The sequence below is a fragment of the Macaca mulatta genome, chromosome 3 (assembly GCF_049350105.2).
Source record: "Macaca mulatta isolate MMU2019108-1 chromosome 3, T2T-MMU8v2.0, whole genome shotgun sequence".
Classification (NCBI taxonomy): Eukaryota; Metazoa; Chordata; class Mammalia; order Primates; family Cercopithecidae; genus Macaca; species Macaca mulatta.
The window spans coordinates 132,232,587-132,249,386 of NC_133408.1; the positions used below are offsets into that span (position 1 = coordinate 132,232,587).

The 16,800-nt window shown below is 35.3% G+C and overlaps 1 protein-coding gene across 6 annotated transcripts in view; it reads right to left on the reverse strand.

Moving 5' to 3' along the window:
- The window catches only part of DMTF1 (cyclin D binding myb like transcription factor 1), a 44,645-nt gene that overhangs the window by 23,024 nt on the left and 4,821 nt on the right, over positions 1-16,800 (reverse strand). For 4 of the 6 annotated variants that reach the window (XM_015134072.3, XM_015134070.3, XM_015134067.3 and 1 more), the window contains 5 exon segments: positions 9,896-10,018; positions 8,480-8,596; positions 6,963-7,085; positions 2,522-2,616; positions 3-117 (listed from right to left, as the gene is read on the reverse strand). In XM_015134072.3, coding sequence (XP_014989558.1) covers positions 3-117; positions 2,522-2,616; positions 6,963-7,085; positions 8,480-8,588 — 442 coding nt within the window. In that variant the 5' untranslated portion in view covers positions 8,589-8,596; positions 9,896-10,018. 6 annotated transcript variants of the gene reach the window in all.

The window sequence follows — 16,800 nt, forward strand, 5'->3', positions numbered from 1 at the left end:
ACCTTTATTAGTCAGAGAATCCTTATCTTCTTTAGTTGTAAACCATGCTTGGCTAACTGCTGAAACTTCCTCATTACCCAAGGGAGATATTTCATCTAGTTGCTCATTCTGCAAAATCTTGTAAAAGTAAAAAAAAAAAAAAAAAGTGGCAGCTTGATTTAATGCCCAACCTGATTCATCTTTGTAATCCTAAGCATTATAAAACTTAAATATAGTCATACGGAATTCACTTGTTTTAGATATAGTAAAAATATATTCAATTTACAAAAACATATTTCTTGCTATTTTTATTATGGCAGTATGAAAACAAAATTATATGCATTAACATAATATGACCTTCATTTAAGCAAGTAAGTGTACTACTGGCTTCAGTTTTATATAAAATGGGCCAAGAGTCTATTACGTATTTAAATCAACATAGAATACTCAGGGAAATTTAAATATTTACACATGTAAATAAGCTCAATAATATACAATATACAGTTATCTGTTCTAGATAGGAAAATGGAAGTGCTAGGGTTGGGTGTTATGATTTGTTAATGCCCTCAGAGATAAGCTTGCTGCCTAAATCACCAATAATGTAATCTCTTAACTTAAAAGATTAACAGGCTAAATCATAAGTCATTATTGCAAAATCATGGTCTGCTTATTGTTTTCTGACAACTTTGTTTTAGACAACCTCTAGAGCCTTATTAATGTACCTTTCTCTCAAAGAACTGTATGGTACTACTTATTCTTAATGCAGTTAAGTCTTCTGTGCAACCACCACCATCTATATTTTTAGTTACAAGCATATCTAACTTAACAAATTCTGCAGGGGAAAAAGCTGCCTTTGGCAGAGTTGACCCTGGCCTAAAGGGAACCATAATGTAAATGAGGAAGACCTGGCAACAGTGCTACCGTATCAGGTATTAGCCTATCATAGACAGAATAAGGGAAGAGTCACATTTTTAGTGACCACTCAACCCAATTCAGTCTCTGGGCTAAAAAAAAAACTAAGCAATGTTACTGGCTGAAGGTAAATCCTAAGAAGGACTGAACTACTACTTCTTGAATAAACAGAAACTGAACTTCTAATATGAAGAGAAACTGAAACCCATCTCTCTTGGAAAGAGATAAGCTGTCCTCATCTCTTTTGGAAAAAGATAAGCTGTCAGTGGACAACCAAGGTACAATTAGGAGAAAAGTCACATTTCTATTGTTGCCTACTACTTTATTTTTGTATCTGGTGGTAATATATATACTGTGTTTATGGAAGTGCTTTTGAATCCATGGGCAAAAAGCTGGAAATCACTGGAACAAGTGTGAATAAGTTTTATAGCCCTCTATTTATGTGTCATACTTTTTGATTTTTTAAATCAAGAAGGACCTGTATAAAGCTAAGAATTGAGACAGACTATATGTGTCTAAGGTTCTTACATTCTGAAGATCACAATTTTATAAGATTTGATCCTGGAGTTATATATCAGTAAAGAGTATAACAGAGAGCTATCAAAAGACCTTGATACATGCAATACTCAGTTTTAAGAACTATAATGTAGAAAATACTCTTAAATTATCTTCTCTTAATCAGTTGGATATGAGAATCAAATCACCATTTCTCAAAGTATGTCTATATAGCAAAGCCCATTCCATGAACCTTAGGAATAAGTCTGTTATGCTGATTAACCACTATTTGGGGGCAAACATTTAATGCCTTATGGCTCAAATCTTCCCTCAAATGAACAAATAATTATTAAGCAGTAGCAGTAGTATTCAACACCATCAATAATAAATGAGTTTAGTGTGTACAGCAGGAGACTTAGGTACCTTGAAGGGTACCTATCTATACTTGATATATAAATAAGTCTTACAGTATTTTACCCCCATTTTTCACTACTTTATGCATCTATTAAGTTTCCTCAGCTTTATTTAGTATGCTGCTGCTTTTAAAATGAAGCTTTTATGAGTTGGTTGCAGGATTTCATGCCTATAATATATATAAGGCTTAGAAACCTAGAATATTCAGCTCATTGAAGCCTCTTGCAACCACAAAGTACTACATACATAGGGACTTACAATAGTTTCTAATTATTTTTCAAGGTAGTCTCATCACTGAAATGAGACACAGTACATTAACTACCAAACTATGTCAAAATAGCTGCACCTGGTTTACAGCAAAGATACAGTAAGAAACAATTTCTGAACTTTTTAACTATGCTTTCAACTCACATCTTGTTCATTTTGTGTCTAAAGTTAATCTTATTAAACAAATATTAGCAATTATTAGAAAAGTTTTTTGTTCACTAAAATGGTGATAGCAACCCAAGAAGTTAAATATTAAATTATAACTCATTAACTATTTGGCAGTAATCAAAACAAAAGAGCTTTGTAATTTGTTTCATAATAAGGGCTAAACTGGGCACAGTGGCGTGTGCCTGTAGTCCTCGCTACTTAGGAGGCTGAGGTTTCTCATCATTTTATCTGCTAACCAATGTGTCAAGGAACATTCTCCTGAGGACAGTTAAAAGATTTACTATACCTGGATCTGTGTCACAGTCCCCTCAGTAACCTCATCATCTGCTACCTCTGTGGTCGCAGTCATGGTCACCTCAAAGCTCTGATCATTTTCTGAAACTTCAAGAAAAGGAACAGTTCATCTCCAGAATAATAATGGCAAGTTTTAATTGTTCTAAAAATATCCATGGGAAAAAAATACGATCATCTAATTTCCTAACAAACTACTTGTTAATACATCTTCACATGTATATATTCATTTGCTTAATAATAGTTAATGAGAACCTAATTCATAGTAGATACTGCTCTGGGTGCTGGGGATACAACAGTGAGCAAGGGAAACAAAAATCATTTCTTCATGGAGCCTATATTCTAGTGGGGAAAGACACAAAATGGCCAGATACTACATTGGATGGTGATTAGTAGTGAGAAAAAATAAAACAGGAAAGGGAATCTGTTGGGGTGGAGGACAGTATTTGAAATTTTCTATAGGAGGCTGGGAAAAGTGACCAAGACTTGGAACAAGTGAGTATGGAAGCTAGTTTTGCAGGAATCTCAAGGAAGAGCATTTCAAGGAGAGCCAAGTGCAAAGGCTCTGAGACGGGGCATGCTTGGAGTGTTCATGAGAATGGCAAGGAGGTCAGTGTAGCTAAAGCAGACTAAACAAGAACAGTAGGAGATTGTGTGGGGCCTTGTAAGCCAAAAGGTTTTGGTTTTAACTCTTAGGTGGGAAACAACTGGAAGATTTTGAGTAGAGGAATAATATAATCTTTTATTTTAACAGACTCACTCTGTGCTATCAGAAAAACCATTTGAAGCGCAAATGCAATAAAGATAGGTCAGTGGCTTGGACTAGGGTGAAGGCAAGTGAGAATGGCTAGTAGTTCAAATTGTGAATGTATTCTGGATGGCAAAGCCACTATGATTTGTAGACAAAGAGGAGATGGAAGAGACTGAAGAGCCAAGGATAATATTACATTTTTTTTTGAAAAAAATCAAAACTACTGGCAGAATATACCTGCTACTAATTAGTTGAGAAGACTGTAAAATAAGCAAATTTAAGGATTTAGGAAGTTATAGAACCTCTGCTTTAAACACACTAGTTTGAGACAACTACTAAATATTTAGAGAATGAGAAGTCTGGTCTGGAATAAATCTGGGGTGGTTAACACCAGATAGTATTTGAAACCTTAAGTTGAGATCACCTAAAAAGTGAGTAAACAAAGAAGCAGTCTAAGGACTTAGTTCTGGGGTGCTCCACATTTAGAGGTTCTGGTGACATGGAAAAGTCAGCAGTAGAGACTGAGAAGAAATGGACAGAAAAATAGAAAGAAAACCAGACGAATATTTTCTATAGGCCAAGTGAAAATGTTTCAGGGAGAAGGAAGTAATAAATATTGTCAAACGTTGCTGACAGATCAAGTAAGGCAAACACTAAAAAAGTGAACACTGAATTTGGCAACAAGAAGGTCTTTAGAGAGCTGGGAAAAACAGTTTAGTTAAGGGGTGAAAGCTTGGAGTAAGTTTAAGGAAAAATGGGGAAAGGAAATGAAGGCAAATACAGGCAATTTTCAAGGTATTCTGCTCTAAAGGCAAGGAGGAAAATTGAGTAAGAACCAAAAGTGAGCTAAAAGAACTTTTTATTTATTTTTCTGAGACAGGCTCTTGTTCTCTTGCCCAGGCTGGAGTGCTGTGGCACACTCACAGCTTATTGCGGTCTCAACCTCCCAGGTTCAAGCAATTCTCCCACCTCAGACTCCCTAGTAGCTGAGATTACAGGCATGCACCACCACGCCCAGCTCTTGTATTTTTTGTAGAGACAGAGTTTTGCCATGTTGCCCAGGCTGGTCTCAAATCCCTGGGTTCAAGCAAACTGCCCGCCTCAGCCCCCCAAAGTGCTGGGTTTATAGGCATGAGCCACCACGCCTGACCAGGGACTTTTTATTTAAAGAAAAATAACAGTATGTTTGTGATACTGTGGTAATGACTCAGTAGAAGAAAAACTGGTGACACAGAAGAGACAAAATAATTATTGGAACAATGTCCTTGAGTAGGTAAAAGGGATAAAATCTAGTAAATGGAAGGATAGGCCTAAGATAGGACAACGAATATATGAATGGACATAGATGCAGGTAGGTATGTATTTGTGGTAGTAGGAATTTGTAGAAATTATTTTCTGGTCACTTCAAATTCTTTGTGAGTAGGGTTATTAGCTCAGAGTAAAAAGGTGGAAAAGGTATTTGGAAGTTTCGGGACATATGAAATAGTCATCTCAGAGTGGGTAAAAGAACACTAGAGAACTGTTGTTACTGGTAGGCAGCATTATGAGCCCGTGAGAATAGTCAGCCTGCTTGTGCCATTTTTCTCTAATACTTTTCAATTAGCTGCACTGGTACAGACATAAACAGGCAAAAATAGATTTAGACAGTTATGATTTCACCAAATAAGTGAGAGGAAAAAAAAGGACTTGGTGAATGCAAGACAGTGATTATAAGATTAACCATAAAAGTAAAACAGGGTAAAAAGGAAAGAAAGGATACAAGTAGAGAAGAAACAATGATAATATAATAGGATCAATGGGTCCCAGTGAGGCAAAAGACTGCAGGAGTTACAGAGTGCTACAGGAAGTGAGCTGGAAAAACAGAAGTAGTGGTAGGAAAACAGCAAGTCTGAAATAGATCACAAATGAACTCTAGTAACAGGTAAGAGTGGTAAAGGCAGTAATAAATGGAGAACAAAAGGAATAAGAGGCTAAGGTACTGAAAGAATCATCTAGACGAATACTGTAATCACTATATAGTTATAACTATAAATAGGGAATGGGATAAATGTAGTGGCAGATGACTACAAAGAGAAGAGGTAAGTGAGTTAGAGTGATTAATGAGAGGCTGATGCCTGTGAGGATTTTTACGATCCAGACAGATAAACTTTATCAGTCTTATTGCTAAGTATTAGGCTCCAGTGTGTCTTCCATATGTGATGATGCTATGACCCAACATTAAGCAGCTCATGTGCTTTCAAGTCAACCTTCCTCTATTATCTGAAGCTAAGTGAACAGCGCCATTAAGGATTTGGTTTACCACCATAAAAAAACATAATAAAGTGTAGTTTGAACCTACAATCATGAACAGGGCATTCCACTTTAACAAAATGAATTGGTTAAAGTCAATTCATTTCAAATTAGCTACTCAAAAATTCTAGTTTAGAAAATATTTAGGATTACATCTGTATAGATAGGCCAATTAAGTTTTAGAATTGAATCACAACATAATAGTCAAATTAGGAAAGATTTTAAAAAACACAGGAATCATCATTAGGAGGAAAGAATATTTAATTAGAAATATGTTATGCTTGTTTATACCACAACTGGAAGCAATATTAACACTGTTTTTTAATAAAGTCTTATAGTAAACTAAAAGTTTCTTTTCTGTTCAATTTAGCAAGCAATTAACTCTAAATTCAGAGTACATATCTACTTGTTAAGATATGATTTTCCAGGCTGAAAACCTGGTCTTGCTTTTTCAAAAGATGAAGATGTGATTTTGTCTGATGCTGAGTGTAAAATCAAAGTTCTCAGCTATGGCAAAACTCTCCTTTGTGCTAAGAGTGCCACCAACAGCCATGTGTCCCATCCCCATTGCCATGGACTAAGGCATCTACTCCAGAATCTTCCTGAACACTCCATACTCTTTGCTAAGCAAATCAGAAATACAACCTAATGTTGCAGTTGGTATGCGGTCTTGGGCCAACAGTATTGCACTTGAAATATTATACCTCCTATAGAAGCCAGTCTACTCTAAATGATCTTGGAAGAGAAACGCATTAAGAACTTTCTTGGTAAGAATAAACTAATTAGGCTTCTATCTAACTTTCATGTTGTCATATAGCATACTGAAGAGTCAATATGGCATTGGGGTCAAGAGTATGTACTACAGGAACCAGAATGCCTAGATATGCTCTTAGCCAAGTTATTATAATTTTCTGTGTCTCAGTTTCCTGACTTGTAAAATAGGAATAACAATATTAGTACTTATTGTAAAGCATGCTTTCTCAATGAGGGCAAATATGGTTCTTGGGGTGGGGGGAAATGCATGTGACAAAAAGTTTTATTATCTTTAGGAACAAAGCAAGGACATACAGACAGTACGTTAAGAAATACAAGCTATTTTTGAGGATATATTGTACTTTTCATGAAAAGTACAATCAGGAAAAAAAAGTCTAAAAAGGCTCCTTGTGGGGCAATTGAAAAAAAAAAGTTGGGAAGATTAAAGTAGGCAATATACGTAAAAGCATTTAATGATATGTCTGGCACATAGTATTTATTGTTAGCTAAAAAGAGGTGTTTTGACTAAATGAAGAAAAAAGCATTAAGTCCAAGTCTATCTAGAAATGCCAATTGAATGTCTTGGAAGCTAAACTTTGATTTTAAAAGGGAACTCTATGGCTCTTAATACGTAGTGACTTACGTGGAAGTGCAACAACTGATATGCAAGGAGTAGAATCATCAATACTCTGATCATCCTCAGAGGACAAACAAAGCCTCTTATGTGGAGGTTCAATACTATCTTCTGAGTCTATTTCATCCGCTTCTAATGGAAGAAAACAAACAAATAAAAATCTCAAAAATTTCAAACCAATGAGGGAAAACAAAATTTCTAATAATGGTTCTACAACTTTTTTATCTATTAAAAACATTTTCTTACCAATTTGCTCATTTAACTAAACCTAGTTGTGCAAACAGGATTCAAAAGGACACTGCCTTTCTATGCCTACCGCAGTATTCAACTCCTGAAGGCGGTCTCTCAAACGTGAAAGAGAAGGGAAGCCCGGGGAAAACTGCTACCTCTCTTGGCAGTAGAAGCAGTATGTGCAGTGACATGGAGGTATGAGAAGCTTAAGGTATAGGTATGTTAGGAAAATAAAGATAGTGTGATCTGCTGGAACACAGGTATATGAAATGTGGCAGGAGGTAAGACTATGAGGAAAGCAGAAACGACTGGAGACCTATGGGCCAAATTAAAGAACCTGTACTATATTCTAAAAACCTTGGGAAGCTTTATGCTATTAATTGTATCATGAACAATTTCATCAGCTGCTTGAAAGATGGATTATAGGTAGGACACTGGTTAAAAAGCTATTAGAGATACCTAGATGAGAAATGAGAAACTGAACTAACAAAGGAGGGCTTGAAACAGACAGGATGCAATGGATTTAAAAAACCTAATACTATCAAGAAGTCTTCAAATGAAATGATGCAGGTGATGAGAGAAATAATTTATTCCCAACCACATTCATGATCTGGACACTAATGAAATTCACAGAGAAAGGAAAAAAGAGAACTAGGTAATTTAGGAAGTACATGTAAGGATTGTTTGGGATGTATGAAACTTAAGGTGCCTATGAGAAGCACAGAGAATTCTGTATAAAGACAGAGTCTGAGTCATCTTTATAGGTAGGTGCTACTTAAAATTCTAAGTTTGAATTAAATAACCTAGGAATTATGTACAGAGTGAGAAGAGAAGACAGAACCTAGGTTGAGTAAAGATGAACTTAAGAGCACAATAAATAAATGACATAAATAATGAGCAAGCAGAGGAGTAACAACAAAATTATCAGCTGGAAGGCTACTGATTCTTAATTCATTGTAGATCATCATATTAAGTCATATTCAAATGACTGTGTACAATTCTTTAACACAGGTTCTAACAAAAAAGTCTATTTGCATTGAGGAATAATTCTACATTTCCTAATGAATTAAATATACTGCTGGTACCACTTAGTATAAAAAAATAAGTATATATTATAGTTATTCCATCATTACCTTTGGGGGCTCAATATCCTATTTATAACATAGTAACAAGATTGACAAAAGCTAACATTTATATTAAACTCATAGGCACCTAGACCTCTATTTGGGCAATAGGGGTCAAAAGTGATAAATAAATTCAGAGAGTCAGAATTATATATCAGCAAGTTCTCCTACCATTCTGAGGGCAGTGAAGAATGAGATTCCCTTCTGTGTCCTGAGTCAAAGTCACAGAATTCACAGTTTCTACTGTTACTGTGTCAGAATCCTCTTCCACTGTGCTCATACTCAAATCTGTACAAGAACAGATTCCAGATCAGGATTTCAAAATTTATTCCCAGATATGAAGTATTCCCTTATAATCCCCTGAAATACCACACATATTTATTTGGGTATCTGCCTACAGTGTTCTTCATGTAAAATTGCAATGAGAGTTCAGATTTCAAAAACTGCCTTTCATAAGTTTACACCCATTATTTAGAATTAGATATCTGCAAGAATCTGTTTGCTCTGATAAATTTTAAAAACCTACAACATTTATAATACTTAATGTTTTTGCCACATCCAACCAAAGAGAATCTGTCTTATCAGCAAAAGTCTCACCACTTTTTGATTGTGTTTTTATGGACAGCTTTGTAGGTGCTTCTTTTTCTTTAGCAGAAGATTCATCAAAATTTTTATCTTAAGAATTATTTTTCCAAAACATTTTTTACAGGTATTTAAGCTCTATTATCTGAAACACAGGAACACTAAATAATTCTTGCTATGTTCTTTTCAAAATATTGAAAAAGTACATACATCCATCACTGACCAAATTGCAATTTTAAGAGATGAGTTAGTCCTTCTTTTGAAACAGGTAACTTTGAACATTGTTCAAAGTATCCTTACCTGCTATTTTACACAAATATTATTTTCCTCTTGTTCAGACAGATGGAATAATTAGTCTTGGAATATAATATCTCATGGCTAGCAGGGGGAAAGGCATGACACTATAGTCAATAGCCTGGCTGAAGTCTTCAGAAATACCTTATAAGGTTTAAAGAGGTTCTTGCCTCAATACTCACTTTTGGCACGTATGTTTTACCAACTAAATAACACAGAGGACATAAACCGTGATATAATTACTCAATGTTTATTAAGTTTTTTTTGTTTTTTTTTTTTAAGAGAAGGGGTCTTGCATTGTTGCCCAGGCTGGAGTGCAAAGGCTATTCACAGGCACAATCTTAAGTGTACTAGAGCCTTGAACTCCTGAGCTCAAGTGATACTCCTGTCTTAGCCACCCGTGTAGCTGGGTACAGGTATGTGCCAACATGCCTGGCTCTCTCTGGCTCCTATACACAAGATATTAGTCCATTCATACATTTACCATTGAAGTGAATGTATTTTCCTTTGACACAAAAACTTTTAACATTTACATGGTGAAGATCCAATAATTCATTAAAATTTTACTATACAAATTACTATGTGAAAAGGACATCATTCATTTTACAATAGTAATTATGCCATTCCCAAAATAAAGGTAAATGGAAATCATGATCTAGTTTTGACAAATTTGCAAATCATGTGACGTCCTTGCAACAAAAGCAGACTTACCTAGACAACGGATGGATCAGCTACAGCCCTTCCCACAGAATCAAGTTGCCTTCCCTTAGCCACCAGCATCACTTTCATGTTATCCAGATTGTTTCTCTCCCATGTTCCTATCTCTGCAACACTCTGAAAAAGTAACAGCATTACACACAATAAGGTTTAATAAGAACAAATGAATAGTATAGCAGTATGCTGATGACAGTCTAGGCTCAAGCCTCTGTGATATCTCATCTCGAAGAGTAAGACAAAACCAGACTTCTTTTTTAAGTAGAACTTTTGGATATTAGCCTCTAAAAATATTCCCCAATGAAGAAAGGACAGAAATGATGACTATTCACAGTTAGTTTCTTAACCCAAGTGGCTCTCATCAGGCAGACAAACGTTCTCTGAGAGAAAAAAAAAAAAACAAAAAAACAGGCTCAGCTATGCTAGTGGTTCTATGAACTGTAGACTGTGGTACCATTATGTAACATGATGTGTATTATCAATCAATACAGTACCATAAATATTACCAGTAACTATAGTTTTTCTTTATAATTATTAATACCTCTCTTTATGTTTTATCTTAAAGCATAAAGATTATATAATACCCTATTCATTCAGAAAACCCTTTTAAGATGACAGGTGAGCAACCCTATCTAGGAATCTGTGTGTGAGGTGGGACCTTAAACAATTACACCAGAGAAGACAAATTACAAGCTCTTGAAAGCAATGTGAAACCTTATGAAATATGAAATGGTTTTTAAAGGTTTCTTTCAATAAGCTTCTCATCTTTATCCTCGAAAGCCAACCAGAGCTTTAAAAAAAAAAAGTACAAGATTTGAGGTTCGAGGGGATGTTTCAGCAAAAATTAGGGATTACAATTCTAATTTTTTCAGCATTCTAATTAGATCCTCTTTGCATTTTCAGTGAAAAAGGTACAGACCCTGCTGGAGAAACATTAAGCTATTGGATTTCATGTTTCATGTTGCTATTTCTGAATCAATTTTTTAAAGGCTGGCTTGTTAGTAATACCTACTGCAAAAGATGGGGGAAAGAAATGTAAAAAAGTTAAAAAAAAAAAAAAAAGGTTAAAATCATCCATAAACTTTCCAAACAGTTTTTTTTTTAATTTATTTATTATTATTATACTTTAAGTTGTAGGATACATGTGCATAACGTGCAGGTTTGTTACATATGTATATTTGTGCCATGTTGGTGTGCTGCACCCATCAACTTGTCATTTACATCAGGTATAACTCCCAATGCAATCCCTCCCCCCTCCCCCCTCCCCATGACAGGCCCGTGTGTGTGATGTTCCCCTTCCTGAGTCCAAGTGATCTCATTGTTCAGTTCCCACCTATGAGTGAGAACATGTGGTGTTTGGTTTTCTGTTCTTGTGACAGATTGCTAAGAATGATGGTTTCCAGCTGTATCCATGTCCCTACAAAGGACACAAACTCATCCTTTTTGATGGCTGCATAGTATTCCATGGTGTATATGTGCCACATTTTCTTAATCCAATCTGTCACTGATGGACATTTGGGTTGATTCCAAGTCTTTGCTATTGTGAATAGTGCTGCAATAAACATACGAGTGCATGTGTCTTTATAGCAGCATAATTTATAATCCTTTGGGTATATACCCAGTAATGGGATGGCTGGGTCATATGGTACATCTAGTTCTAGATCCTTGAGGAATCGCCATACTGTTTTCCATAATGGTTGAACTAGTTTACAATCCCACCAACAGTGTAAAAGTGTTCCTATTTCTCCACATCCTCTCCAGCACCTGTTAGAATGGCAATCATTAAAAAGTCAGGAAACAAACAGTTTTTCATACTCTTTGGTGTAGTTCCTTCCAATCTCATCTCCCGGTGTATTGTGTGTCTGTGATTATAGTGTATTCTGCAATTTTATATCCTGCTTTTTTAGAATTTGCTCAGACTGAAGTGTGTGAAGGAAACCAAGGTAGGCATCTAACGAAAGTTATTACTTAAAACTTACACTGTACCAGGCGTGGTGGCTCACCTTTGTAATTCATGCATTTTGGGAGTAGGATCACTTAAGCTCAGGAGCTTGAGACCAGCCTGAGATAATGAGATCTAGTCTCCAGAAAAAAATTAGCTAGGTGTGGTGGTGTATGCCTATAATCTCAGCTACTCTGGAGGCTGAGGTGGGAGGATGGCTGCAGCCCAGGAGATCAAGGCTGCAGTCTGGGTGACAGAGCAAGAACCTGTCTCAAAAATAAAAAAGCAAAAAATAGAGCTTGTGCTGCAATAAAAAGTGTGACATTATTTAACAGTTATCCTATTACTGGACGTTTATGTTGTTCCCAATTTTTAATTTCCTTAAACCATACTGAAAAACATATTTTTACATTCCATTTCCTTGAATATTAGTAAATAAAAATTGTTAAAGGATATGACAAAATTTAGAACTCTTCAATCATACTGCAATATATTTTCCCAAAAGTTGCACAAATTTATATCCCAACCATTGAAATGTAAACTCTACTCTTGGTAATCTTGCCAATAGTTATTTCAGGACCCAAGTTAATCCACAACATTGGGAAAAGAACAGGAATCCTGGCTTCTTTTTTAAAGTTCTACAACTCAGGTTAGAGATTAGTGAATGATTTTATGCTACTTCGTAAATTAACAAGCTTATCTGTTCAATCAACAAATATATCCAAATATATTACCTCTACTATACGCAGGTACTGGGGATATAGTCGCTTTGTTTTTATGCTGTCATCTTTTTTTGTGGTTTTTGAGATGAAGTCTTGCTCTGTTGCCCAGGCTGTGTAGTGCTGGATCTTGGCTCACTGCAACCTCCGCCTCCCGGGTTCAAGCAATTCTCCTGCCTCAGCCTCCCGAGTAGCTGGGACTACAGGCACGTGCCACCATGCCTGGCTAATTTTTTGGTATTTTTTTAGTAGAGATGGGGTTTCACCATGTTGGCCAGGCTGATCTCGAACTCCTGACCTCAGGTGACCCACTTGCTTCGGCCTCCCAAAGTGTTGGGATTACAGGCGTGAGCCACTGCACCCAGTCCCGATATCTTTAATATGTTCTTGATTCACTTTTTTCCCCCTATAGCCTGAGCTATGTGGTCAGTACATTTATTAATATTTAAGAAACTGACCTAGTTTCACTTTTAATGGGTAACACACACAGTTCAAAATTCAAAAGGTAGGTTATTTTTATTAATATTAGCATTAATACTAAGATTATATAAGGTATCTAAATGAAGATGTTAAACTGAAAGTTAAATATATAAAACTAGAGTTCAACATGCCAGGATTAGAACTATAAATCTTAGGGGCATACACATTGTTTTTAAAGATTTCTTAAAAGAGGTTAGAGAAGACAGCCTAGATTACAGTTCTAGAGCACTCTACTAAATCTGGGAAGTCAAACAAAGGAGAATAAGAAGGACTAGCTAGAGATGAGGGAGAAAACCTAAGACGTGTTAACTAAGAAGCACAAGAGGGTTTTTTCAATGAGCATTAAGTAGTCAACTATGTTGAAAACTGCTGAGAGGGTAAGATAACTGAGAAGTGACTATGTAATCTGGTAATATGGAGAACAACTGGTGCCTTTAACAAAAGTAGTTTTGGTGGGAGTAGTAGGGGCAGAAGTCTTACTGAAATAAGTACAGAATTAGAAGTAGGGAAGAAAAGACAAACTATAGGCCGGGCGTGGTGTCTCACGCCTGTAATCCCAGCACTCTGGGAGGCCAAGGCAGGCAGATCACCTGAGGTCAGGAGTTTGAGACCAGCCTGGCCAACATGGTGAAACCCTATCTCTATTAAAAATACAAAAATTAGCCGGGTGTGGTGGAAAGCGCCTGTAATCCTACCTACTTGGGAGGCTGAGGCAAGAGAACCGCTTGAACCCAGGAGGTGGAGGTTGCAGTGAGTCAAGATTATACCATTGTACTCCAGCCTGGAGCAAGGCTTCGTCAAATTAAAAAAAAAGAGAAAAGAAATGACAACCTACAGATACTTTTTTCACGAAGTTTAGCTTTCAAATTAGAACAAAAGGACCAAGTGCAGTCAAGATAGTTGTTACACAGAATACAACTGTATTCTGATGTTGGACTGAGAAATATTGGTGAATAAATCAAATTGTGATAGTGGGGTACAAAGTTTAGTAATTTAGTGCCTGTCTTCTAATTGATTATACATAAACCTATGGTTAATAACTTCTGGAATCCCTCCCCATTTGGTTTGTCAAGAAAATAGGAAAATCGCCAACTCTGCTATCACCTTTTTGGTCCTTTTTGGAGCAAAACAAAGACAGTCATGTACCACAGAACATTTTGGTCAACAGAGTGCATATACGGTAAGTCTGTAAGATGACACCACCATATTTTTACCGTACCTTTTCCATATTTAGATATGTTTAGATACACAAATACTTGCCATTGTTAAAATTGTAGTATATTCAGTACAGTAACATACAGGTTTGTGTATTTTCTATGATGCTCACACGAAATCACCCAAACTGCATTTCTCAGAACTCTGTCATTAAGCAACACATGACTGCACATCAGCTCTTTTCAATTTTCCTTCTTTGTAATGGGTTATACCATATGTACTATTTTTACACTAAAACGAGAAGATATGGAATAAAAATAAACACAATTTTAACAGCTATTTTAACTGATGTGGCATTTTCGCATGTTTTCATCGTTTGCTGAGTATCTTTAAATAGCACGATACCTTAGTAAATTAAAGGAAAAAGTACCTGAGGGTAGCAGCAAATCTAAATGCAGTTAGGAAAACCATGGAAGATCTGCTTGAGATTTCAAGAATTTTGAATACATATGAAAATTTTGTCTATTGGTGTACAGCTTTATGACCAAGGAATTCAGCTTTGTCATCAGTTATTAGAAAGCTGTGCAAGGAATTGGTTTTATCCATAGCTTTATCAGTGGAGAGCCGCTTACAGAAAGAACCATCAGACGTGTTTATATAAATTTTTTTTAACAGCCCTAATGCTTTGGCATTGCTGTTTATTTATGCACTCCTTATTTATAGCTTTGATAGCTTTAATTTTCTAGTTTATCATGTCCCTATCTGAAAAATGTAGTTGTATGCCTTGACATTTCCATTAAAAACTTGAATTTTGAATTATTTAACTATGGAATTTGTTACACTAGGCTGAAAGTTGACAGGATTTCAGCTACCATATGTAAATTTTCATTTAGATTATGTATCTCATAGTCTTGTTTTTTAAAAGAACAGGGGAAACATTTCTTGTAATCTGCTGTTTAACAAGTTTTTTAAAGTTTGTCAGGCAGTTAACAGTGAGCCAGATCATTTTTGTATTGATTGAAAAACTTAGGCTTCAGTATTAATGACAGAGCTTAGCTTAGCATTACTTGTAGTTTGAATCATTTAACTCTAAGGAAAATATTGGTTAAGAATGTTTTCTAAGTTTTATCCCCTATAAATGAAGACCTAAAAAAATGTATAAAATGAAATACAGTGAATGTGCAAAATGCCAGTTGACTTTTATTACATAAAATTTAAATGTGTACTTAATAAATCTTGAGTGGTTACTTGATAAATCACTAGATAGGTGGTATGTTTCAACAGTTATTTAATGCTTTCTGAAGAAATAAGAATTTCTGGTCATTAAAAACTAATATGTTCTGCATCAAGAATTATGGCTTTCTAAAATTATTTTAACTCTTCAAGTTTCAACTCATTGATAACTCAAGAATTTTAGAAAACTTAGGATAGCATTCTGTTCCTGTAACGATCTCAATGAAGTTTTTTTGCAAGACTAAAATGTATTTGATTTGTTCCTTAAATTATAGATTTTGTTAGATGCCATTTAACTAATGGTACAGAATTCTCTCCTTAGCAGCATTTTGTTTTTCAGACAAGCTGAAGTGGTTTTAAAAAGACTGAGTAATATTTAAATTACCTTTTAGACCTCTTTTAATCATTGAGTTTTTAAGCATGTGGCATCTTTAACAAGTACATTGGAAGGTTTATTATTGACAGAACAGGTTGGGATACAATAAGGACTTGGGATAAGTCATTTCATTAATAATCACTACAAATGCTGTGTGTTTTAATTTATAAAACCAGAGAGAACAGCTTCTGCCAAACTTCAAAATTTGTCTATACTTCTGGGTCATGAAAGTTGATAGTTTTATTTATGACTACTTAGATTGTTATTTATGCATTAAAGCAGGAAAATATATTGAGAATTATGTTTACAGTGAACTTCTTTAATGCATATTTCTTAAAACATAAACATACTTTTAATGCATACTTAGTATTTTAAAAACCAAACAAAACAATTACACAATTGCAGGTTTGTACATACTGTCAATGACAAAAATAAAACCATTGTGGTGCCTTAAAAAAAAAACCACACAACCTTAACTGTGGTACAAAACTCTTATCATGAAGTCATTGTGTCTTCATTATAATACAATCTTATAGCTTCCAAATGAAAAAGATGACCCTATTTAACACACTATAACCTGGAAGGACAAAAAAGGATAAGCATAAAGATATAACTCTTGGATCTGTTATTTAACACAGAATTCAATTAAAGAAATGAGTCATTCATGCTATTCTTCCTTTCAGTATTGATGTAAAGTTCCTATCCAATGGGTTATCTTAGACTGGTATTTCCATCAATTGAGTCTACCTATCACCCTGATTTTCCTGGGTATTAAAGTGTTGAATATCTTCTAAAAACCAGAATCAAGGAATAAAGTCACCTTTCTTCCCAGTTTGGGTGGCTAATTCTGTAAACAGATGTATACTCATTTCCAAGTACAGTACTGACACAAGTATGGAAGAGTTTAGATGCTATTAGTGTCAATCTTGAGAAGCATAGGAACCAACATGTGCTGACCATAGATGCTTGGAGCTGTGCTTCTAAAATGGAACATGGG